Consider the following 27131-nt stretch of genomic DNA (forward strand, 5'->3'; position numbering starts at 1 on the left):
CTCGAATTTTATTTGGCGGCGCTCATGATTTGTTTCAAAAAATTAATAAGCATATCTGCATTCACAGTTAAGAGATTTTTGGAACATATTCATATGGGACATCTGTCGTCTTACAGCTTCTCGCCCCTTAGAATCCCTTACGTACGCCGCTGCCTAGTAGTAGAGCCCTGCGTGCAGCAAACGTAATAGTACATTGGCGAATACTGTGTGCAAAGTGTAGATATAGGTATGGTGAGGGAGCCCGGTGTGAGGTTGTGCTGTGAGTCAGTCCAATCTGACCGCGGACCAGCAAAGTGCAGTAACTGAAAAACCTGCGAAGGCTGCTCATTCCGAATCGACGCGTTTTCAAGAGCTGTTGTGATTTCAAAGTCAAGAGAAAAAAAAGGATCGCAGTTATTATTGCATGCGCGAGTCGTTTGGTTCGAACGTTCATAAAACAATAAAGTTGTGCTTACAAAATATAAGTAAAATTTGAGTTTCCTCAGAAGATAAGCGAATATCTCATCGAAATATCAATCAATTAGTTGCAAATTGAAGTGCCTGAACAAACAAGAAAAAAGAACAAAAACTAGCAGAACAAAATGATAATCATGATAAAAATCGTATTGACTTCAGTGTTCATATGTAGCAGTTACGTGATTTGTAAGTGTAGAATAAGTGAAATCATATGAAGAGAGATCGTCCAAAATCTGCTGCAGCTTATCACGACATGGCATCGGACCAACAACGGACCCAATTCATCGGATTGCGTGCCATCATACGTCATCGACATCGCCAACGGACGATAGAGGCCCATACAGAGAGACACTTCCTGCTCGGTCGACCTTCCTTCGAAGTCATCGATACGAATCGACCAATAAACCACACCGGACCCGAACTGCATAAACTTACTGACATTTCCATTTTCAACCAGCCACTAACCGCCTGTTTCACTTGCATTCATGGTTAATTCCATTCTGTCCACTGCACTTTGCTCATTACTGCCGTTGCACGCACAATTTTCCTCACCTCAGAGATTTCCACTTTCAATTTTTCATTTCCGTACTATTTCCATCGAATCGAAACCATTCTATCTGTTTTGCCACTGTTTCGTTCTCTCTTTATCCCCTGTTCTTTAGCGCAGGGGTACCTACTCGTTTTACATTTAAAAGCATGTGATTCGATCCGGTGTACTTTACAAACCACAAGATCATTTTATAGATGCGCAGGCCCAGCATCTGCTGACCCAGGCCCTGTACTTAGGAGATCCGGGCATGTTCAACACGACCAAGGAGGACTGTATCTGGAAGCGCAGCGAGGATCGCTGCCCGGATCCGGATATCAAGACCATCCTCTACACGTCCGGTATTGTGAAGGATAAGTTTCTGGTGAGTTTGATTTGAATTTCAGTTTTTCTTTTTTGTGTACTTCGAAACATTCTGTTTGAAGCCAGCTATATGCGTATAATTTTTGACATATAAGGAGCTGGATCCTAATCTTGACACTTTTGATTCACTTGGGCAGTAGGTTTTTTTTTGTTGAAAGCTACAGAGCTCATATTTGGCCAAGTTTCAGACTATTCGGCCGAGAAAAAAACCCCAGCCCAAAGTGAACTATGTGCACCTGGTTCTGCACCCTATAGATTCAAATTACAAAAAAATACATCTCTCATGTCTTCTTTACAATTCTTGTGGTAGAAATAGAGTTCTGCTAGATTTTTAAATATTTTGGAGGTGATTTAAAGGTGTACAGTGTGGACCATAAAAAAATTCGAAAATTGTTTGAGGGTAAATTTAACATCCACAAGCTTTATTTTCATTGTTTTTGTGAGTATTTGTAACATATAATTTCCGATTACTGTAGTTTATTCTGACATAATTTCGCTATCTAGTAGAATTTTTGTCATATATTTTTACTGTCCAAAATAATGTTATAAAGCAAAGAAGTTTAAAGGTTTTGTCCGCTCAAAGCTAGAAATAGCGTCTGTTTGTCGTAAATTCTGATGATAAACTTTCCACCTTTGAATATCACACTTTATCGTTGAAAATTCTAGTTTGGTATCAGAGAATGGAGGAGTTCTTAGAGAACGTGGTTTTCATGGTCACAATAAAATATTTTGCTAAGATCATAGTTTTGAGGGCATTTGCGTATTATAAGTTAGATATGCCTTTATTTTTTTTGTTCATGTTTAATAAAAAAATAAACACCAAGGCCTATAACAGTTTTTTGAGGATTAATTTTGTTCCTTCGGTTAGAGACAACTTATATCAACACTAGGTCTTTTATTTTGTTTTTTGATATGGGTGAATGCTGGACACAAGGCATGTGAAGAATCTCACGCCATCGTCGATGTTTTAGAAGCTCCAAAGCGAAAAACTGACTCTAAATAGATTAAACAAGTCAAATAATGAATAACATTTATGTTTTGTTCACATTTTCTATATAAAAACTACCATAAAACATGATAAAGCTATGCTGAAGTTCGATGCTGGGTTCGATTCCCGGTCGGTCCAGGATCTTTTCGTAATGGAAATTTCTTTGACTTCCCTGGGCATAGAGTATAATCGTACCTGCCACACGATATACGAATGCAAAAATGGGAACATTGGCAAAGAAAGCTCTCAGTTAATAACTGTGGAAGTGCTCATAAGAACACTAAGCTGAGAAGCAGGCTCTGTCCCGGTGGGGACGTTACAACCATTCATATCACTTTTCCAACATGAATGGTTGAATGAGATACAAATACAAATGAGTGGAAATTAAACATTTTGGCTTGGTCATTCCATGTGCATTATTTATGATTTATTTTTCAGCGTAACATCATGTGAACCGCTTGCAACATTCCTTGAGAGGAGTCATTTTGCGTACAATTTAAAGGATTTTGTTAGTAATGTTGGAAAAAATAGCCGTGTTTGTAGGAATAATCATTATATAATACATTTCAAATGGCTTCACATGATTGAATCTGAAAATACGTGACGTGTAAATCTAAGATTTTTTTGCGGTGTAAGGCTACATTTATTTATTATTCCAAATTGCAATTTTTGACTATCTTTTCCCCTCTCCATAGCACCTTTGGCGCCGTCCACAAATTACGTAACACTCTAGGGGGAGGGGGGAATGAGCTCAAGCGTTACGGTTCATACAAAAATTTAAAATTTTTCATACAAAAAGTGTTATGGAGGAAGGGGGGAGGGGATTAAAAATTTTCAATTTTAGCGTTATGTAATAAATACATGCCGCCTTTCAAAAAAAAAAATAAAATTTTTGTTTGAGTCGCAACACTTGACTCCTTCCCCTAAAGCGTAACCTAATTTGTGGTCGGCGTCTGATTTTTGATGGTGCAGGTGTGTACAATTGATGAATTTTGTTTCTCATTTGATACTTTCCTGTTTTGATCGAGAGCTTCCGGAAAAGTTCTCATATCACATGGACATGGAACATAACTCTTGCCTATTCCAAAGCTGACATACTACTTACAACACTTATTTCAAAGTGTTTCCAGCGATTGTCAGACTGGGTTCTCTTTTTCATTTTGATTGCCTAGACAAAGTAAAGTCCATGTTAAGTATTAATCACATATTGTATTTGTTCGGGTGATTTAGTTAAGGTACCCCGGGGCAAGATTAGTCCAAAAAAATTATTTAATATAATTTTCAACTGTCAAATATTACAAATCCAACAATCCAGCAATATCACATTTTGGCAACATATTTACTGGAGTGTGCATGAATTTGATTGAATAATTTTAAATTTGTAACCTTAGACCTAATTCCAAACCTTAGAAGAATGTTGTAATATGAGCCATTAGACGCATTTATCTCGCTAAACGGGGTAAATGGGACCCATCCAGCTTCATGCGTCAATCCACTTCAGCAAGTTAACTATTGCAATAATAGGATTGATAAACCATAGATTTTTAGTTGTGAGTACATGCTTGATGTGCATAAGGGATCAACCATAAGAAACGCAACGCTTTAAAAAGAAAAATTACATTTAAAGCTATGTCAAATCGCACGTATTATTCACTGAAAATTCCTCACTTAAAGCGTAAAGATTAAAACAGTATAAGTTATGAATTAAAAAGTAAACTTTCAATAATTGAAAAGTAAACTATGATAATTGTTATTATTGTTATGCATGAAAGAAACCCTGTGTATAGGATGGAAATGTTTTCTGCAACAACTAAATTTAGTAGAAATCTACACTGTTGATTTATAAGGGCCTAAGAGACTTCCCTTCAACGATCCTCTCTTTTGCTAATAACTTCGCTAAATTAGATAAATCTGTAATGTAAATGAAGCAAGATATAGTGATTCATCATCCTACAGAATGAAAATATGTTACCAAAAGAGAATCAGTTTTTTGCTATTACGCTCGATCTCATGATGCATATAAAATTTAATCTATGTACTTATATAAAACAAAACACAAATAAATATATGGAAAAGTTAGATATTTAATTTCCCTCTTGAATAATTACGCAATATGTGATTGATCTTTTTCGATAAAAATCATTTTTTTGTGTGTTCTAGTGCTACTCTCTAGGACATTGTTTGAAACGTGTAGGATAAGTTTTGATTTTGACACCGTGAAACGGGGTAACTTTGATAATGCGGCTAACTATGATAGTTGGGGATGCACAATATACTAAACGAAACAATTTCTGTTAATCAGTTAAGCAAAACGAATGCAGAAGTAAAGAGTATTAGTATGATACTTCTTGTCAGAACTATTTTTGTTGCAAGCGATAACATATGAGCGGTAACATATATTCTAATATTAAAAATTGATGCGATTTTATCATTTTTGAAACCCTTACAAACAGTCTGTTCTACAATCTTTATTTGATGAAATTATAAGGATTCATCGATAATCCCTGACAGTCCTGAAAGAATATGAATTCGGTCTCAAATATCTTAGCGATAATCATAATAACAAGCCATTTTTGTAATCGATGTCAAAAATTTTCCTATAAGATTAATCATCTGGAGGTATGCAATGCCCTATTTGCTCTAAGTAATTCATTCGGTTTTGTTTGAAACATACTTGTTAATATTCCAAAAACTTTTGATTTATGCCGAAATCAATGTCTATAGGGTGTCCCAGAAAGTATGGGTACGACTTTACCGTACTGCCATTTCTAGTCTAGTGTCTAATGTATTGCCGATACGATCAATGTGATAAATGTAATTTTTCTTTTTAAAGCGTTGCGTTTCTTATGGTTGATCCCTTATGCACATCAAACATGTACTCACAACTAAAAATCTATGGTTTATCAATCCTATTATTGCAAGTGATCAGACCATCACTTATTTTATTGGAAATTATAGACTTGACAATGTATATGGAATTTGAATTTAAAATTTAAAATGGTCAAAACCAAGTTGTAAATCCGTTGAAATATGTGAAAACCTAAAATTGTTGTTGCCTATGCAATAGTATAAATAAATAACATAAATAAATTTATATATTGTGATTCTCATTGTCAAAGTCGAGTATCAGTTTGCTTTCATCTGCTGTCGCGAACGGTTGCAGCAAAACTAGCCTCTCTTTGCCGCTGTTCAAAGTGTGCTTCGATATGGTCGAAATCAAGAACACTGTGAGGTTTGCATTTCCTCCGGGATCTGCGCGGCCATCATATGAAGAGATCGCCAAATTTGTGAAATCTTTGGATGTCAGTATCGTCGAAATGGATACGCTGTATAGACGAGCAGAAAATCACAGCGTTTACCTGAAATTTAGGAGCCAAACAGCATTCAAGCAAGCGTTGAAAAACAATGGGCATGCACTTCGCTTTGAATATGCGAATGGGACAACAGTGATGGTGCAAACATCAGACGCGGAGGGCAATTTCCAATACGTTCGGGTGTGTGAACTGCCACCGGAGCTACCCGATAAGGAAATATCGCTGGTGCTAGGAAAATACGGAGAAGTGAAACGAATTGTACGAGAGAAGTTCCCTGTTGGTCTAGGGTTGGATATATATTATTCAACGGCGTTCGTGGAGTGTATATGAACGTGAAGCATGAGATACCGCCGGTGCTTTATTTCCTCAATTGGAGAGGTAATGTCTTTTACATTGGGAATAAGGAAAAATGTTTTATTTGTGCCCAAGAAGGACACAAAATGAGCGACTGTCCCAGGAAAAAGATTCAACGCCCTAATGTGGACGAGGAGATGTTGATAATTGAAAACTCCGGGTTTTCTTCTTCTTAGAGGCTATCCACCTTCCTTTATTATCTTGCCTTCGCCAGCAAGGATCTGAAAACTGATGCCTTGTCTGGTCGTACACAGGGTATTGATTCTGATGCTTCATGGTCCACTAGCGATGGTTTTGCTACACACGTATTCTACAGTTATAGTGAGGCTTAACCTTATATGTACATAGTGAGGCATAAAAGTATTGATACAACAATGAAAATTGATTCCTCAACACGTTCCTTCAATTTTCATGTTTAGCAATCCAAACAATTTGTGATGCTGAACTTTTGATAACGGCTTTGTTAAAGCATCTGCTGGTTGATCATTAGTTTGCTTATAAATAACCTTCATATCTCCTTTCTTAATCAAGTCCCTAATGAAAACAAATTTAACATCGATGTGCTTCATCCGTTGATGTTCTCGTGGTTCCTTCGAAAAATTGATGCAGGGGATGTTGTCTTCATGTATGACAATTGGTAAGTTATCCACTTCCAATTCTGTCAACAAATGTGATAGCCACATTCCTTCCTTGGCTGCGGTACACAAAGCAACTAACTCTGCTTCTGTAGATGAAAGACTCACTGTAGGTTGACGTTTCGTTGCCCACGAAACCATATTTCCAAAAACTTGGAAAACATATCCAGAAATCGATTTCCTGTCTTCTACGTCGTTTCCAAAGTCGGCATCCGCGTATCCTTGCAGTATTGGTTCTTCTTGGCGTTTCTTATACACGATCTTCGTAGCCTTGGTTCCTTTCAAGTATCTCAAAATACGCTTTAGTCCACTCCAGTGAACATCCGTTGCACGTGACTGGTATTTACTCAATATATTAACGGCAGCGTTGATATCTGGTCTCGATGATAAAGCCAAATACTGTAAACATCCGAGAAGTTCTTTGTATGGATATTCAGTAGGTTGAACCTCTTTGGTATCCCAATTGGTATTAGCATCCATCGGTGTTGCAATTGGCTTACAATTTTCCATACCAAATCTTGCCAGAATATTCTCAATGTATCCCGTTTGAGAAATTTCCGTAACTTGGTTTTCGATATCTCGTCTGATATCCAATCCCAAAAAGTGTGAAATTTCTTTCAAATCTTTCATTTGAAATTCATCTGAAAGTTTGTTTTTGATCCAGCTAATAGCCTTAGCTGAACTTCCAATAATGAGGACATCATCGACGTAAAGAACAACGTAGAGCTGATGTTGACCCATTTTATAAATGCAACATTCGTTGCTCAATGGAACAAATCCAAGTTTTCTCATGGTGCCATCAAATCGTTCATTCCAACTTCTACCAGATTGTTTCAATCCATAAAGGGATTTTTGAAGTTTGACGATTTTTGATTTTCCAAATTCATCTGCTGGAAGTTCCATAAATACTTCTTCGTTTAGTTCTCCATTCAAATAAGCTGTCTTAACGTCCATTTGGTGGATAATTAGCTTGTGTTCGTTTGCCAATGACAACATAACTCTAATGCTATTCATATTGGCCACTGGTGCAAAAGTATCATGATAGTCAAGACCTGGTTTCTGTGAACAACCTTTCGCAACCAATCTAGCCTTGTACCGATCATCATCTTTAATGGTAAACACCCATTTTGATTTAACTGGTTTACGGTTCCCCAGTGTATTTGCAGGAATCCATGTTTGGTTTTCATCCAGTGAATTCATTTCCTGTATTATGGCGTCTTTCCAATGATTCCAATCGGATCGTTTCTTCAAATGTTCAACCGTTTGCGGAATTTCTTGCATGTTTCCTCCCGCAAGAAATGTAGTCTCGTAATCCGCAAACCATTTGGGTTGTTTTCGTGTTCGTTCATTTCTTCGTAGCTCTTGTTCTTGTATTCGATCAGTCTGTTGCACTGGATCAGCTTCCGGAATACTAGATTCTTTATCACTAGCTGTGATAAACGTATCATCGAGGGTTTCGGCTTCAACTTCATTGATAGTTATATTATGATCCACAATTTCTTCCTCAGGATGACCTCCATGGGAAATAGTGACATTATCCATGTCAATAGAATCATTAATCATACTTTCGTTCTCCGTATGGCATTCAATGGTTGGTAGTTCTTCGTTGAATACTACATCCCTGGATATTGTTATAGAATGGGTTTCTTCATCAAGTAGTCTGTAGCCATTGTTCGCATACCCAACAAATTTCAGCAGTCTGCTTCTTTTGTCTAATTTTTGTCGCTTTTCCTTAGGGATTTGAGCATATGCATCACATCCGAAAATCCTCAGTTTTTCTACATTTGGTTTCTTTCCAAACCACATTTCGTATGGAGTTTTATGCTCCAGCATCGCATTCGTTGGAGATCTATTAGTCAAATAAGTTGCAGCATACACGGCTTCTCCCCAAAGCTCTTTTGGCGAATTACTCTCGTGCAACATAGTTCGTGCCTTATCCAAAAGTGTCCTATTCATTCTCTCGCTTACCCCATTCTGTTGTGGAGTATATGGCACTGTCGCTACCATTTGAATCCCTTTTCTGGCACAGAATTGAATGAAGTCGTTTCCATAGTATTCAGAACCATTATCTGAACGCAAACAAGCTATCTTCTTTCCAAAATGCGCTGATGCCATTGCTTCGTATAGTTGGAAACAACTCAATACGTCACTTTTGTGCTGCAAAAGGTATACCACCGTAAAATGTGTGAAGTCGTCAATGAATGTTACAAAATATCGATATCCTTCGTATGTCGGTTCTTCAAAATATCCGCAAACGTCAGAGTGTACCAATTCAAGCGGTCTGTTTGAACGAGGCTTTTCTGTATCCTTGAACCTTTCTCTTGTTTGTTTTCCAAACAAGCATGAATCGCATTGTAACGTGTTACTGTCAAATTCACTCGATTTAATTTCAAATCCTTCAATCATTGAATGTCGATGCAATTTCTCCATGCTAGATTGTCCAAGATGTCCGAGGCGCTTATGCCAAGTTACCAAACCATTATTCTTACAAAGCATTGCATTATTGGCCGGTTGGTTTCCATGAACGTCAAGCCAATATAATCCATTCAAAAGATGCCCTCTAGCGATAACCTCGCCAGATTTCTCTTGAATTACAACGGATTTGTTGGAGAAATGGACTTCCTTCCCTTGAGCAACAACTCTTTTCACGGAAATCAGATTTTCCTGTAACCCAGGAATAAAAAGACAGTTATACAGCTTCAACTTCTTAATTTTATTCTCTCCAACTACAGACTTCAATGCTACCGATCCCTTCTTGGTTGCTTTCATGTGCTCACCCTGCTTTGCGGTAGTAACAATCAAATTCACATCCAAATTCTCCACATCACTCATCATGGTATCATCATTGATCATGTGGTTCGATGCTCCTGAGTCGATCACGAAACGCTTTTGCTTCACTGGTCTGGTGGAAACCATCAGCGCGTGTTCTCGATCCTTCCTGTCCGAGCTTGCCTGCCTGATCCACTTCTTTCGGATGAACTTTTTGTTCTTCGTTTCATTCGGGCATTTGTTCCGGTAATGGCCCATCTGGTGACATCCGAAACATTCAATGCCATCCCTCGGTTTGGCTACCATAGCCACATTTGTCGGTTGTCGTTCCGGTCGCTGAATCGTCTCGGCATCCAACAGCATTCGATGTAATTCGTCGAGAGGCTTGGTCTTCAAAACCGGTTCGGGTAGCATGAGAATTGCTGCCACCGCATGGTTCAGACGATGTGGTACTGCTCCGAGCAATGTTTGAATCTTCTCCAGATGCGTACCTTGTGGGTCAGCATATTCCAGCTCCATACAGAGCCGAGAATGTTCCTTGAACAATTCCTCCAGGGAGTGGAATTGGCGATCTCCCAACCTGAACAGCTGACGGCGTAGTGACATAGCCACCAGTGTTCCGCCTCTCTGGTATGCGTTTGACAAAGCATCCATGCACTCTTTCGCATATTGGCAGTGCATGAGCTTCTGGAGAGGCTTGTTTCCTATAGTGAAGATGATTTCATCGATGGCCTCGCAATCATCTTCGCAACGCTTTTGGTAAAGCGCTTGCCGACGTGCTTCTTCGGCAGGTGTGGCATTTGGGTCTGGTTGTCCATACGGCTCCTGTCGAGGCGTGCGCAGCACAGTATAGTCCAGCTTCAACCGTGACAGATGATGCATCAGACGCCATTTCCATGGCGTAAATTCTCGTTCGTCTCCCTCGAACACGCCAACCATTTGGCTTCGTCTTTCGATCAGCATCACCGTCTTCGCATTCGGCACCAAAAGATTATCCATCCCATTGGTGGCTTCGGCCGTACGAAGCCCGTCCGATGCTGTCACTCGTATCGATGGAATATTTTCTGTACGGACTCTGCCATACTGTCTGCTACTAGATTCGGCGTCGTACTGGCCTTCTTCTTCATCGTACCAATCGCCACCTGCTGCCCCAAGATTACGATCATCATCGTGCAATCTGCCGAATCGGTTTCTGCCAGGTGTTTCGTCACGCCGATCCCAACCGTGCACTCCACCGTCCTGGTCGCGGCTACGATTCTGACTAACCGTCCTGTTTATGCCACGGCCTGCAGCATCATTTCTGATATAACTGCGACTCTCACCAGCCGCATTATCTCTGCCACGATTTGTGGCAGTATGTCCACTTTCACCACGGCTAACACCAGCCGCTCTCTCACGACTATGATTTGCACTGGTTGCTCCGTCCTCGCTCCGACTTCTGCCACCGTGTTTGGGTATTGCTCCTGTCGCTCGACCTCGGCTGCTACCCACAGCCCCTCTGTCCTGGCTGCTGCCCGACTCGTTCTTGCTGCGACTCAATTCGTTCCGGCTGCTATCCACAGCCGACTCATTCCGACTGCTGCCGACAGCCGACTCGTTCCGGGCTCTGCCTACAGCCGACTCGCCCCGGCCTCTGCCTGGAGCCGACTCATTCCGACTGCTGCCCACAGCCAACTCGTCCCGGTCTCGGCCTACAGCCGACTCGTACCGATTGCTACCGGTAGCCGACTTCTTCCGGCTGCTAACCACAGCCGACTCGTTCCTGCTGCTAACCACAGCCGATTCGTCCTGGTCCATCGTTCTGTTGCGCCTTGGTATGGCCTGGGCCCATAACCTGTTGATAATTGAAAACTCCGGGTTTTCTTCTTCTTAGAGGCTATCCACCTTCCTTTATTATCTTGCCTTCGCCAGCAAGGATCTGAAAACTGATGCCTTGTCTGGTCGTACACAGGGTATTGATTCTGATGCTTCATGGTCCACTAGCGATGGTTTTGCTACACACGTATTCTACAGTTATAGTGAGGCTTAACCTTATATGTACATAGTGAGGCATAAAAGTATTGATACAACAATGAAAATTGATTCCTCAACAGGAGAGGACTTATGCTGGAGTGGTGAAGGTGAATACAACGGTGGATAAGGAAAATGAAACGGAACTTTTGGAGATCGAGGTATTAGAAACGGAAAGCATTCAATCGGAAGAAGTATATTCGGAAATGCAGGAAGTTGAGGAAGTAGTGGATCCCAAGCCTGAACCGGTACCGATAAGATTTTGGAGGTCCAATGGGAAAACATATACGCAGTATGCAGGGATTGCAAAGATTAGAGTGGAAGACGAAACGGAACCGCAGAAAAAACGGGACTTGGAGGCCAAGGCATCAAGGAGTTTAACGCCATCCAAAGAAAAAAAGCACAGAAATTCTTCCCGACTATCTTCCATCGGTTCAAAGTCCGATATATCTGATTAGCTCACCTGTTAGTTTTATTATTGTTTTTTGTTTTATTAAATTGTATAAAAACAATATAATTTAAAAGACAATTGGCTCCGTAAAGTGTTATACACGTATGAGCCCAATAAATAAACAATTAGAAAAAAAAAGTCGAGTATGGGCACGTTTTGGTATCAGCGTAACACATTTTCGATACCACTAAGCTTACTTTGATCCTGTCATAAAAAATATAGTGTAGGCAAGAAATGTCAGGGGGTGATACAAATTTTATGGCATGCTGGCGTAAAAAGCTGGATAACATTCTCTAATCAAGTTAAAACTGCAATGATGACAAACAGTAGTTTTGTTGTCGATTTTTATGTGTTTACATAGGCGGCATCCTCAAATTACGTAACGCTCTAGGGGGAGGGGGGGATTGGGCTCAAGCGTTACGGCTCATACAAAAATTTGAAATTTTTCATACAAAAAACGTAAAAAAATATGTAATGGATAAAATATTGGATTGAGAACTGTATCTATTATTTCCAACTGTGCCTCTACTTTCCCAGATGTTTGAGAAATAGTTAGGGACAATTCAAATAAGGAGTGTATCGAAAAGTAGTCGCAAACATTCAAAACGGTATATCTCAGAGCATAGTTCATCTTTTTAAAAGCTTTTTTCACGCAAATCTTCATCATGTCATCAAATATTGAAGCAGCTAAAAAATATTGAATTATATGCAGTCTTAATATATATACAACAAGGTTTATAAAGCATGGAAAATAAAATCTTGCACAAAATTACATTTTTGAAGTGTCTTCTGAAGATTCGATGATTTGTATTGAATAAAATGTACATCAAACAAAATAGGATGAAAAGCTTATTCTATCGGAAAATATGTTAACTTCACACAGCACGTAAAAAGAAATTCAAAAAAAATAATAATTTAAAAAAAGCTCAATTATTGGAACAAGGTCGGTTTTAGAAAGTCACTTTTGTTTAATCCACTTTTGAAGCTCTGTCATATACAGCGGTAATTATATAGAGTAACATTTTTTGCTTACGTTACTTCATAAATATGCAAAGAAATTTTTCCAATAAAAAAAACAATTTTTTAGTTATTACAATCGTTCGATATTACCACTAACGTGTAGAAAGAAAAAATCAGAAAACGAGGTTCTTAAAAATCGACTTTTTTCGATTTTTGTATTTGCTCTCAAATGCTTGTAAATGAATTTTTCAAAATATTTTTTACACTATGTCATGAGAGTTGTGGCACAGAATATATTAGCATAAACAAAAACCATTTTTTCTTAAAATTTAACACATTTATTAACATATCATTTTTTTCAGAGGTGTGCAAGATTTTCATCGACATCTGTTAGTAATTTGCAAAATTATCATGCAAAATGCCACTTTATTGAAACAATATCACCGCATCATCATTTTTTAATACATTGTAAAGCATTTCTGATCAAAAAATTGTGTGTAGGTTCAACCCATTATTTTTGAAACTGTTTTGAAAGTTTGCGACTACTTTTCGATACACTCCTTAGACGTCCATCGTTTTCCGGGATATTTAGACTCCCTCCCCCCTTCTGTCACAGATAGGCAGATTACGGAAGCGCAGCCGATCAACGAATACTAACACGGCTCCGAATCGGCCACACACGGCTAACCCATACCTTCTCACTAAAGAAAGAACCACCACCAACATGCGAATGCTGTGGATCAGTGCTCGATGCACGGCATTTGATCCTTGAATGTAGAAAATTCGACAGACAACGACAAGACAATGACATTAGCTCAACAAGTTTACAAGAAGCATTAACAAATGAAGAAATTAATATGAAAAAGGTTTTAAAGTTCCTTCATGACACAGGATTATATACAAAATTATAGAGTTACTGTTAAAGCAAGTGAACTGAATTGTATCAGAATGTAACACACTTTCTAAACGACACGAATGCACCCTTTTGGTGTCAAGTGTCGAAAATAAACAAACAACAACAACAACCTTCTGTCACGCTTTTTCCAATACCTTACACGCCTACTGTCACACTTTTGTAGACAGGGGGGGGTCCCCATCACCCAAATGATGGAAATGATGGATATTTGAATGATCCCTTAGCAGTCTTTTAGGGTTTTCGGCGTAATGCAACATTCTCCTTTCTTTGCGATTTAGATATAAACCTTGATTCACCTAGTGGAGTTCAATTTCTCCTGTCAAATCCACTAATTTCAGAAATACTGTCTACGGTTGGCAGAAACCTTTGCTTCTTGTTTAACTCCTACAGCCTGGGTTAAATGCTACATTAATTTGATACTAGTGCGCATCGTACCTTCGTGCTGTGCGTACACGAATTCTCTCTGCTCTTGGAAGTTTTCTTAAAAACTACCTAAAGCAATAAAACAGTACTTTTCAGTGCTACAAAAACAGTACTTTTCAGTGCTAAAATTAAAAACGGTACTTTTCAGTGCTACTAAAACAGTACTTTTCAGTACTATTTTTCTACTATTGATCCCTTTACGATCCTTGTTTGGACCCGTGCCTTCGATTTTTCGTTGGACCCGTTGGCGAAAGCTAGCGGTGGTAATCCTTCTTGGACATCGTCTTGGGAAAAAACCTTTCGAAGGTCACGTCTTCTTTCGTTTATTAATTAAACATGGTATCAACAACAAACAAAAGGAAGGGTGAATCTCTGAATTCACTACTTCCTTCCAAAAAAGTGGGTTTTAAAACTGTCACTACACGTGGCAAGAATGGAAGAAAGGACGTTTCTCCGGAATGCGAAGTTTCTTCCAAGGGTGAAATGAATAATTGTATCGAAATGAGCAATCAGTTCGATGCTCTAGACAAATTTTCCGAACACCAAATCGAAGCAGCCTCTAGCCCAGGCTCTTTGATTCAAGTGAGGAAGCAAAGAGTGCCGCCTATCGTGGTCAGTTGTTCCGAATTTGGGGGATTTAGGCAGGAGATCTTGAACTCCATTAGGGGAATCAAGGTTTCTTTCCAAATCGCAAAGAAAGGAGACTGTCGCGTTTTGCCGGAAACTCTTAAAGATCGTGAGCTTCTTCTCAAACATCTTGAAGAGAAGAAGCACAAATTTTTTACTTATGACGACAAAACTGAACGTTTGTTCAAAGTTGTCTTGAAAGGTCTCTCAAGTGACTATAAATCACCTGAAGAGATCAAAAATGGAATAAATGATTTACTTGGATTTTCCCCAGTCCAAGTAATCATTATGAAAAAGAGAACCCAATCTGGCATTGTTCGGAAAGGGCTTTCTCAAGAATTTTATTTAGTTCACTTCTACAAAAAAGAACTAAATAATATTAAAGCTTTAGAAAAAGCAAAACTTTTGTTTGATGTCCGTGTGACATGGGAACATTTCCAGAAACCTGGAGGAAATTACCAGAACCCCACTCAGTGCCGTCGGTGCCAAAAGTGGGGTCATGGTACAAAAAATTGTCGCATGGATGCTAAATGCATGATTTGCGGAGGTTCTTCTCACGCCAAAGACGTCTGTCCAGTGAAGGAAGATACCACAAAATTCATATGTTGTAATTGCGGGGCTAACCATAAGTCCAATTTTTGGAATTGTCCTTCACGCAAAAAGGTCATTGAGGCTCGTGCCAGGCAGATGAAAGATAATATCCGTTACGATAACGGTCGTTTCCGGAATTTGCCTGGTAGAGTATCGAACAATGCTCATTTTTCAGTTAACGATCGCTTGATCATGAATCATACCCATCAGGAAGATCATAATCATGCTCATTCACAAACAAATTTTAATCCGTCGGGTAGCCGTTCGAATCTTTCTATTTCGAATGTATCTACCCACGGTAAATCCTTTGCCGATATCGTAGCAGGAAATTCGAACTCCTCCCCTGCTCGATCCATGGGTACCCATTCTACTTGTTTCAAATCAAATGGAAAAAACCCTACCGCCACAGGTAATTCCGCTTCTTCGTCTACCGAAAATTCTAATGGGAAATCACAAGACATGTCTGCCTCTGATTTTAATTTTCTAACTGAACAATTGAATCTAATGATTGATGCAATGTTCAAAGCCACCACTATGACTGAAGCAGTCCAAGTAGGTGTAAAATTTACAAATCAAATTGTTATTGGATTACGTTTTTCTAATGGATCCAAATAATAATTTAAATATTTTAAATTGGAATGCTCGTTCTCTGAATGGTAAAGAGGACGAGCTGTTTAATTTTCTTACGGTTAATAACGTGCATATAGCAGTTATTACCGAAACGTATTTAAAACCTGGATCTAAACTCAAAAGAGATCCTAACTTTTTTGTTTATCGTAACGATCGACTTGATGGGGCATGTGGGGGAGTTGCAATCATCATTCATAGGCGTATAAAACATCAACTGTTTTCATCATTTGAAACTAAAGTTTTTGAAACTTTAGGTGTTTCTGTTGAAACACAGTTTGGTAAAAATACTTTCATAGCTGCCTATTTGCCTTTTCAATGCTCTGGGCAGCAAGTTAATTTGCTCCAAACTGACTTGCGTAAATTGACTCGCAATAAGTCAAAATTTTTTGTCATTGGTGACTTTAATGCCAAACATCGGTCATGGAATAATTCTCAAAGTAATTCCAACGGCAGAATTTTATTTGATGAGTGCTCTTCAGGATATTTCTCAATTCAATACCCTGATAGCCCCACATGTTTTTCCTCTTCTAGAAATCCATCTACGATTGATTTGGTCTTAACCGACTCTAGTCATCTTTGTAGCCAACTGATTACTCATGCTGATTTTGATTCTGATCATGTCCCTGTTACATTTCAAATATCCCAAGAAGCGATTCTCAATCCTATCAGCTCCACTTTCAATTATTTACGAGCCGACTGGAATATATATAAAACGTATGTTGACTCCAATCTTGATGTTAACATTTCTTTAGAAACTAAACTTGATATTGACAATGCTCTTGAAACTTTAACAAATTCCATTGTTGAAGCCCGGAGCATTGCAATTCCAAAATGTGAAGTAAAATTTGAATCCGTGATTATAGACGATGATCTTAAACTCTTGATCCGTCTTAAAAACGTGAGGAGAAGGCAATTTCAACGCACTCGCGATCCTGCTATGAAAATTATATGGCAGGATTTGCAGAAAGAAATCAAGAAACGTTTTGCTCAATTAAGAAACAAAAATTTTGAAAATAAAATTTCTCAATTGGACCCTGGCTCTAAGCCCTTTTGGAAATTATCTAAAATCTTGAAAAAACCTCAGAAGCCAATACCGGCATTGAAAGGGGAAAACAAATTATTACTAGCTAATTGCGAAAAAGCTCAAAAACTTGCTATGCAGTTTGAAAGTGCGCACAATTTTAATTTAGGACTTACTAGTCCAATTGAAAATGAAGTTACTCAGGAGTTCGAAAATATTCTCAATCAAGAGAACGTTTTCGAAAATGCCTGGGAGACTGATTTGGAAGAAGTGAGAACTATTATTAAAAAATTCAAAAACATGAAAGCTCCTGGCGATGATGGAATTTTCTACATCCTCATCAAGAAACTTCCAGAAAGTAGCTTATCATTTTTAATTGATATATTTAACAAATGTTTTCAATTAGCATATTTTCCTGACAAATGGAAAAATGCTAAGGTTGTTCCAATTTTAAAACCAGACAAAAATCCTGCAGAAGCTTCTAGCTATCGTCCAATCAGTTTGCTTTCCTCCATCAGTAAACTTTTTGAAAAGGTTATTTTGAACAGAATGATGGCCCACATCAACGAAAATTCAATTTTTGCCAATGAACAGTTCGGATTCCGCCATGGACATTCGACCACTCATCAACTTTTACGTGTAACAAATTTGATCCGTTCCAACAAATCTGAAGGCTATTCTACTGGTCTTGCTCTTCTAGACATAGAAAAGGCATTCGACAGTGTTTGGCATGAAGGTTTGATTGTAAAATTAAAAAACTTTAATTTTCCAACATACATTGTTAGAATAATTCAAAGTTATCTGTCAAATCGTACACTTCAGGTTAATTATCAGAACTCCAGATCTGAAAGACTTCCTGTAAGAGCTGTTGTTCCTCAAGGCAGCATTTTGGGACCAATATTATACAATATTTTCACATCTGACTTACCTGAGCTACCTCAGGGATGTCAAAAATCTTTGTTTGCGGATGACACAGGCCTCTCCGCCAAAGGACGAAGCCTGCGTGTCATCTGTAGTCGATTGCAAAAAAGTTTGGATATTTTTTCTTCATACTTGCAAAAATGGAAGATTTCTCCTAATGCTTCCAAAACTCAACTAATAATATTCCCACATAAACCAAAAGCTCTTTATTTGAAACCTTCAAGTAGACATGTTGTCACGATGAGAGGGGTTCCAATAAATTGGTCAGATGAAGTTAAGTATCTAGGGCTCATGCTAGATAAGAATTTAACTTTCAAAAATCACATTGAGGGCATTCAAGCCAAATGTAATAAATATGTAAAATGTCTCTATCCCCTTATTAATAGAAAATCAAAACTTTGTCTTAAGAACAAGCTGTTGATATTCAAACAAATTTTCAGGCCAGCCATGTTGTATGCTGTACCAATATGGACTAGCTGTTGTAATACCAGGAAGAAAGCTCTGCAGAGAATTCAAAATAAAATTTTGAAAATGATTCTGAGGCTTCCTCCCTGGTATAGTACCAATGAGTTACATAGAATATCCAATGTTGAAACATTGGAACAAATGTCAAATACAATCATTAATAATTTCAGGCAAAAATCGTTACAATCTTCTATTGCCACGATTAATGCGTTATATGTTTAGGTTAAGTTAGGTTAAGTATATTAAAAACATTTTTTTTTCTCTTATAAGCAGGTGAAATCAACTCACCTGTAAAAAATCTGAACTGCTACGGCAAATGAAATGTAATATGTTGTTAACAAAATGTTAATTAAATCTTAAATTTGTTTTACCAAATTAGGATGATAGTGTTGTCAAATAACACAGAACACCTAGATATAAGAAATGAATGTAATGTTTGGAATGATACTAATAAAGAAATTAAAAAAAAAAAAAAAAAAAAAAAAAAAAAAAAAAAAAAAAAAAAAAAAAAAAAAAAAAAAAAAAAGAAAAAAAAAAAAATACTCGATAGATTTGCCTATTGCATCGAATTGGCTCATTTCGATACAATTTCTTATCTGATTCATAGATCTGCAGGTGAATTCCGGCGCACATTTTCTTCGAAGAGAAAAAAATTTCTTTCATAATCCACCAGCAAGAAAATTTTCTTTTCTTCGAAGAAAATACGCGCCGGAATTCGCCTACTGGTATAGGGACCAGAACGGTAGGTACAATGTAAGAAAAATCTATCAATCATTTGTTGGTGATTGATAAGATCCATTTACAACCAAAGATAACCAGTTTCAATCTCCAACACAGTACTGTTCATTACCCGGTAATTACAACTGCCCTTGATCCTCCAAGAAGCTTTCATTACCCCGCGATTGAGCGACGAAATAAAGTTCTCTCATCCGTTGCTGCCTCGACATAGCGATTCGAACTGTTGTGTTGCACTCTCACAACGCTAATTGAACAACTTCTAAGCAGCACAACCAGGACCAGCTCGTCCAATGTTAGCACTGCGCGGTGCCCCGTTCTGACACTGTTTTCGAAGAACAAGTTTTTATTTTTATTTTTACCTCTTCGGGTCCACCTTTTAGCCAATCACAGTAATATATTTTCATTGAACTAGTGAGTACGTTTCATCTACGACCACGATCGACGCTTTCTGCGGCGATTCTTAGGTCTTTATGTCCGCGTAAACAACTAGCCGTTGGTCGGCTGATAATTGCCATTCTCACTTCTGCTCACGAGTGGCATCGGTCTCGGTAGCTATCTATGGTAGTGACTCCCAACCCTTTTGAAGCTGCAATCCTTTCTGAAGTTTCTCAAGCATTCCGCTGTAATACAGCTCAATATAGCAATAATTTTGTTAAGATCATCAGGAGTCTACTATTTCCAGTAATAACTTTGCAATGAGTCTACCAAACATCATTATAAGAATTTGTTAAGGAAACTACTATTACTGCTTCAAATATCAATCGAAATATCATCAAAATCCTATTAATAGAATAAATAGAAACAAATGAAGAATATTTCATGAAATTTTTTGAACCTCTCGACAGAAAGCTAATGAAATCTGCCTAAATTTGAGCCAAAAATATGTTTTGAACTTCCTGTGGTTGATCATCTATTATTAACAAAATGACAAGGCAAGTATTTTACCAGCAATTACGTAAATGTGGCAAACTCCAAGCTTTGAGGATAATAAAACTATTGAATTATTGGCAGTGATATAGAAATTTATCTGTTTGATAGCATCAATGAAGCATAGAAAATATCAGTGTTAGTGAAATCTTTGCTTATTTTACATAGCCAAAAATATATTAACTACCGTCAGGACGCCATTCACCAGACCACCTGAAAAGTCATTACGGTCCTCTATTGGTCCACGGCCCATCAGTTGGGAAACTCTGATCTATAGCGTGCTCAGCCAGTTCGTCTCGCGGCCCGGTGTGAATATTTTGCTCTAAGTACGATGCTCATATTGCTAAGGGTGTCGATACCGGTCGCCGGCAACCGGCAGAAGTGCGCACCCTTTTGCTCAACAGTTGGCGCCACTTGGTGATGCGGAATGTTAACTGTATGAGTTTGATAGAACCGAGGCCAGAAGATGTTCAAAAGTGGGTCGAAGTATGCATAATAGAAACAAATTGGCGGTAAATGTTGTGCGTTTAAACATACAACGGTTCCGGTTCACTAATAGGTGAGAAAGTTCTTTTTTATGTGCATGTAATAAATTAAAAAAGTGACATTCGAAATCTTTTATGTTACACATTGGAATATTGGATCAAATATTTGGGAAAATATATTGTCTGAAAACTTTGTGCTTCTGCCAAGCCGCACCAAGTGCCAATTTATTCAAAAATGAGTTATTTACACAAGAGGATTCAGATTATCATAACCTTACCACATTACGAATATCGAATAATTTAAACCGTTTCTCGTTGTGCAAATTCAAAACTTTTCTCTGGCAGGATATATAAAACTGATATTGTATCCAACCAGAGCGAACCATAAACCTTAGCTTGTCATTGGAGGTACCGATGCACGGGTTCACTATTTGACATTTTAGCGGTGCCGTGTTGTTTATGTGACCATGGAAACCAATGAATTCGGCACCGCTCAAACGTCAAGTTAGTGAACTCGTGCTTGAGTTCACTAATTTGACGTTTGAGCGTTGCCGAATTCACTGGTTGCTATGGTAGCATAAATAACATGGCACCGCTAAAACGTCAAATAATGAACCCGTGCATAGGTCCATATTAGCGTTCTACGGCTAATGCTTTTACTGGTTTAGCAGAACCCCGACCATATGATCTGTAAGTTTATACAACTTGGCGCAATTCAATGTTGTACTATTTACGATATGTTTTGTTGGCAACACAGATTGTCGTTAATGAATCGTAATTAGAGTTACCATATTTGCTTGTTCTAGAAAGAGTACATAGAAGGGGAGAGACTTGGTGTAGTGGTTAGAACACACGCCTCTTACGCCAAGGACCTGGGATCGAATCCCATCCCCAAGATAGTCTCTCATAACGTTAAAGTTATAGTGACGACTTCCTTCGGAAGGAAAGTAAAGCCTTTGGTCCCGAGATGAACTGGCCCAGGGCTTAAAATCTCATTAATAAAGATAGAAAAAATGAGTACATTTTCTAAATTTTGAAAATAAACTATAAAAGAGTTCGTTGCAGAAATATAAAGCCATAAATAAGACATTTTACAAAAGTTTCTGTTTTGTTTCATAGGTTTTGACCGTTTTCCCTGTGCTCAATGTTAAATCTGGACGAATAGATTTACGCTACTGATATTTTTACATGTAATCTCCAAACAATTTGTTTACAGAATTCTTTGCTGATAAAAGTAGCTCGAGACAAATATGACTAGTTTCAAGTATTGACCAAGAAGACATGTTAATTGTGTGAGCAAACATAAGAACTTTAATAACATAACAAGGTACAGGGTTTAGAAATATGATTCAATCAAATATTTGTGTCCAAAAATGTGAAAAATGTGAGATAATCATAATCTTTATCTAATTTCTTCAACAAATTGTATAAATTCATAGTCAACCTTGTGAAATATCTGGAAAAGAGTACACTTAATGCTTTCCTCAAAAAAGAAGAGTACACAATTTTTGAGGGCAAAAAAGAACACTTGTACTCTTAAAAGATCACGTCTGGTCACCCCAATCGTAATGGGAAATTATATACAAGTTGTGGTGACATTGATTATGTCCAAATTGGCATATCGTGTGATTCGGTTTTTTTTTTTTGACGTAAAAATATGAGATTTTAGATGTACATTCTTACACGATAAGTGGTTCACTGGGTACAGTTAAATCTCCATGAGTCGATACTCAAGGGACAATCAAATCTTAGGAATATCGAGTGAAAATTAACAACTAGCCACACTATAAAAATTGGTGCTGGATCAGGCATATAAAAATTTACACACTTAGATCGAAAATGTTGTGGAATATATGAAGTTGATGCAGTCCCATATTGAAATATAAAGGCATAACAGTCTCTATATGAACTTTCAACCCAAATTGCTACCGCAAAACGTGATTTATGCTCAAGTTTATATTTTTTGCTGATCAATCGAAGCAAAATGAGTTATCTTTGTGATATTGGCATATGAATATGGCGTGCAAAAATGTACTAAAAAATTATGTACATTTGTATGAGAGAACAAACCTCAATCTTTGATTACTTTTTTCTCAATGCCTACTTATTCCATATGGGACATTTATGCCTTTCTTCTTCTTCTTTCTGGCGTTACGTCCCCACTGGGACAGAGCCTGCTTCTCAGCTTAGTGTTCTTGTGAGCACTTCCACAGTTATTAACTGAGAGCTTACTATGCCAATGACCATTTTTGCATGCGTATATCGTGTGGCAGGTACGATGATACTTTATGCCCTGGGAAGTCGAGAAAATTTCCAACCCGAAAAGATCCTCGACCGGTGGGATTCGAACCCACGACGCTCAGCTTGGTCTAGCTGAATAGCTGCGCGTTTACCGCTACGGCTATCTGGGCCCCTGCATTTATGCCTTTATGGGCAATAAAAATGTGATTAGGGTTAAGGAATTTGAAAAAAAAAACCCTTAAAATAGAAATTTTTTCATTTCATTTTTTTTTCACAGTTTTTTATTTTTTCTGAAAGGTTGAAATCTTAAGTTTTCATTCCATAAAAAAAGATTGGAAATCGGTTGAGCTGTTCAAAAGTTATGATTTTTTTTTAATTCAATGTGATGAGACCTGCAGTGTGTGCCGATAAAAAAATACTGATTTTTTATTTTCAAAAATATATACCTTTAAAACTAAAAAACATACATCGCTGAAAGTTTGATAGTAAACGTAAAATTTTCTGAACCTTGAAGAAAAAATGAGAACAGCAATAGCCCTTATGATCATGAGGCCTTCAAAACACGAAAAAGTGATTTTTTGATTTATTTTCATGTAAAAAACAATTTTCGTAAAACTTTATATTTTTCTTGAAAAGTTCAAATATTTAGCTTTCATTTCGTCCTTGAAAATTGAATATCGGTGAAGCGGTTCAAAAGTTATGATTTTTTAAAATAAAAATTTTGCAAAGTCGCGATTTTTTTGGTCACCTTTTTTCGGAAATGGTCACCTTAATCAAAAAATCCAAAAACACGTGTATCTTTATTTTGGATAAAGAACAAAATAGCGAGTTTTCACAGAATTCGGTGACCCACTAGATCGGGTTTTCGTGGTAATGTTAACATGTGTGGTATGAATTGAAATACGTTCTATGTACGTTTATGGAGCAACAATAATACATAGCCATAGTTTGTGTTACTTGGGGAGAAAATTTGTTAAAGAAATCTGAAGAGAAATTATAATTAGCCAGAAGTCAACGCTAGAAGAATTACTGATGATATTTGTGAATAATTTGTGGAATAAATTCCTGCAAGAATCGTTCAAAGGATCTCAATAATTAAAACATGTGATATTGATGTCAATTATGGAAGAATCACTGATGAGTGGTACTGGTACTTCCGAATGAGACTAGTGATATTTACAAATAATTTCCATATCAGTTTTGTGGTTACAGAAAGAAATTTATGATGAAAATAAAAAACGTATTTGATTCACCTACAAAGCACTACCATATTGATTCATTTATTTATAAAAAATTGAAATTTAAGGTGGCACGAGGAATCTGCGTTTTTTTTTAATTTCCAAAATAATCTGGTCTAGTACAATGCGTGTATTTTACATGTTCTCCCAGATGCTAATGCCCCAGTAACCGACTCAACTGCCACGATAATCCTCACCGCTGGTTACGGCGGCATCACATTTAATAACATGGCGTCTGCGGCAAATTAATTGAAACGAGATCACAACACCAAACGCATATAATCCACCATATCAATTTCCAACGCACCTTAATGACACTTATCTGCTCGCTTTGCAGTTCAAAATGAATCACCCGGATTGGCTGAACGATACCGAATGGGAACCGACGAAGGAGAATATCATTCTAGTTCACGGCTACGCCGGCGGAGACGACACCCTACCAATTGCGGTTTTGCGCGATGGTAAGTAACTGGAGCCTTTGAACTCGACCTCAACGTACTTCTCCAATGACACACTGTAGTTTTTTTTTATTCTACCGCCAATCATTACAGCCTACGTCAATCACGGAGGATATAACGTATTTCTGATCGACTGGGGTGCTCTGGGTCAGCCGCCCTGCTACGTTGCCGCCGTTTACAACATTCGACCGATCGCTTCATGCCTTGCCAAGACGTTCATGAGATTGCGAGCTTTGGGACTTCCTGCTGAAAAAACGACCTGCGTGGGACATTCTCTGGGGGCACACATCTGCGGGTTGATGGCAAATTATCTCAACTTCCGACTGGAACGCATTATCGGTAATTAGTGAAAATTGAATCTAAACGAAGACACGGTGACCCCCAGATCGTCATTATCAAAAAAAAATCCTCATCAAATACGTGCGCACCAGCTTTTTTTGCGCTAAGCTGCATAATTGGGAAAAAAAATGTACTGCTGGTTTGGCAGTTACGCCGTTTTGAATACACCAATTTTGATATCCACAAATTCAAAGGAAATCTAATGTCGTTTTCGTTTTTAGGAACTGGGTCGGTGATCAACACATAAATAAACAAACGTCAAGCAAATTGTAGTTCGGTCGAACCTGAATCGGAATGGGGTTGAAACTGTGATTCAGAACGGGTTGCGCCAGTTCCAACCTGGGTTCAAAAACGAATTCGATATAAGATGAAAAAAAAACTTAAATTTATATGGCACTTAAACTTTTATTATTATTATTTATAACAAGTTATTACGAACAATCATAATAATACCGTTTTGATTCATATTACGGACACTTAAGGACTCAGTGAAGTATAACCCAGCATGAAGCATACAAAATAAATCAATCTGTATGATTCATTAGCGCTATCGAGCGTAGGAAGCCCTTATCTTTCGAATGGTGGGTAAAGAATACGCTTCCGCAACTTGAATAATTTTAAATAAATCAAAATGTGTGGCCTTTTCATGATTCTTATTCCGGACGCTTCCTCACTTTTGCCTCATATTTCGGACACTTTGAATCGAATTCCGGACAGCTTTTGATAATCATTAATAGAACAGTCAAATCATCAATTGAAATGGCCAAACCACTAAAGAGACATCTAAGGTAGTTGGGCATTATAAATTTTCGAAGATATTTGTGGAAAAAGCTTACTAAAACGATCCTCAAAACTGAGAACTTTTGAAAGGCAACAATTGAAACATTTCGTGTGAAATGTTTCCCATACAAAGTAGAGTGTCCGGAATTTGAAGCTGTCCGTAATATGAATCAAAACGGTATTCAACGATCAATAATGTAAGCTGCTTCGTTGCATTCAGGAATGCTTGCAATCTTGAGTGAAACTGAAACATTTCTTGTTTTTGCTTCCACCATTCGCCAATATTGCATGCTTTCTTGCATCTTGAAAGTGGAATTGCAAACAAGAACTCTTACACGATTACATGCTGAATATTCTGTCAAAAATAATGCACATGAATGGATCGATGGCTTGGTCATTCCAAATATCTAAACCAACAAACTTTGACATATTTCTTCTGGTAGTAACGGTCGATGGAAAGCCGTTTAGATATCTCAAAATTCCTTTGAATTTGCATGCAACTTAGCCTTAAAAGAACGACTGGCGAGCACAGATTCGATGGAGATTTTTTCGGTCCGAGGAGCACCGTGTCAATGCTAAACGAAGAATGTTCCCTCATACCTGTAAAACTGGTTGCAGCTTTGGATCCAGCACGACCTCTTGTCAAACCCGGAAACATGAATCGGTTGGATAGTGGAGATGCCAAATCGGTTCAAGTAATCCACACCAATGCGGGCCATTACGGCGAGGGAGGACGAGTAGGGCACATCGACTTTTGCATCAACGGAGGACGGCGGCAACCTTACTGTGGAAATAGCACAAGTTAATCGTTTTGAATGCAGCCCAAAAGATTTGTTGAATTTATACAATTCCCTCGTTTCAGACATCAATTTGTGCAGCCATATTTGGGCGATCTGCTACCTAGCGCAGTCCGTTTACGACGGCATGGAACCGATGGCGGAACCTTGTCATAGGAGGTGTCCTACCAATGTTCTACTTCCGCCTTCGGGACGACACGGAAGGGGTCGCTTCGGTTACGCGATAGGATACGCCATTCCAATGGGACAAAAGACTCCTATGAGGTAGTAATAAGATGTTTATCCAGTTAAATGGTTTTCATACATACCTCAACATACTTTCTAGTGCGTTTGGATCATATTGCGTCAAGGATACTAGTCCACCGTTTTGTTCAACGAATCCAGCAATCCCTGGAGATAAACGATGCTGCATTTAAACATTCTCAGTAAATTTGATTATAGGAACGGCCCAGTCTGTCAAATACGTAGTTAAGCTAGATTAGTTGAGTTAGTTATAAGCAGCTGCTAAGTAGCTACCACTGAATTAGGTTTAAGGAAAATATAAAAATGACAAATATATCAAACACATTAGACGATATACGTACGTTCATTTATTTGATCACAAACCATATAAATTACATTAATATTGAATTTCATATCTGTTCGAAATGTTTGATAAATTCTCAATGTACCCACAAATAAGTTTTT

At 38.0% G+C, this 27131-nt stretch overlaps 1 protein-coding gene and 2 long non-coding RNA genes across 6 annotated transcripts; 2 read left to right on the plus strand and 1 right to left on the minus strand.

Annotated features, from left to right (window-relative positions):
* The first annotated feature begins 268 nt into the window (after positions 1-268).
* Positions 269-27021, plus strand: LOC5568615 (phospholipase A1 member A). Of its 4 annotated transcripts, none has more exons than XM_021847063.1 (7): positions 269-642; positions 1189-1367; positions 24408-24531; positions 24622-24867; positions 26266-26448; positions 26510-26708; positions 26770-27021. In XM_021847063.1, the coding sequence occupies exons 1-7, from the start codon at positions 582-584 to the stop codon at positions 26858-26860; spliced, it is 1083 nt and encodes a 360-aa protein (XP_021702755.1). In that variant the 5' UTR covers positions 269-581; the 3' UTR covers positions 26861-27021. The 4 variants fall into 4 exon arrangements, with proteins under 4 accessions (XP_021702755.1, XP_001652445.2, XP_021702756.1 ...); XM_001652395.2 differs by having other exon boundaries at positions 1201-1367; XM_021847064.1 differs by having other exon boundaries at positions 270-642; positions 699-1367.
* LOC110676964 lies at positions 6025-12025 on the plus strand. The gene is made up of 2 exons (XR_002500855.1): positions 6025-6161; positions 11525-12025. It is a non-coding gene; the product is annotated as an uncharacterized LOC110676964 (long non-coding RNA).
* Positions 23793-24497, minus strand: LOC110676963. The gene is made up of 2 exons (XR_002500854.1): positions 24378-24497; positions 23793-24305 (listed from the first exon to the last, which is right to left on the minus strand). It is a non-coding gene; the product is annotated as an uncharacterized LOC110676963 (long non-coding RNA).
* Positions 27022-27131: the final 110 nt, after the last annotated feature.

Source organism: Aedes aegypti, chromosome 2 (assembly GCF_002204515.2).
Source record: "Aedes aegypti strain LVP_AGWG chromosome 2, AaegL5.0 Primary Assembly, whole genome shotgun sequence".
Classification (NCBI taxonomy): domain Eukaryota; kingdom Metazoa; phylum Arthropoda; class Insecta; order Diptera; family Culicidae; genus Aedes; species Aedes aegypti.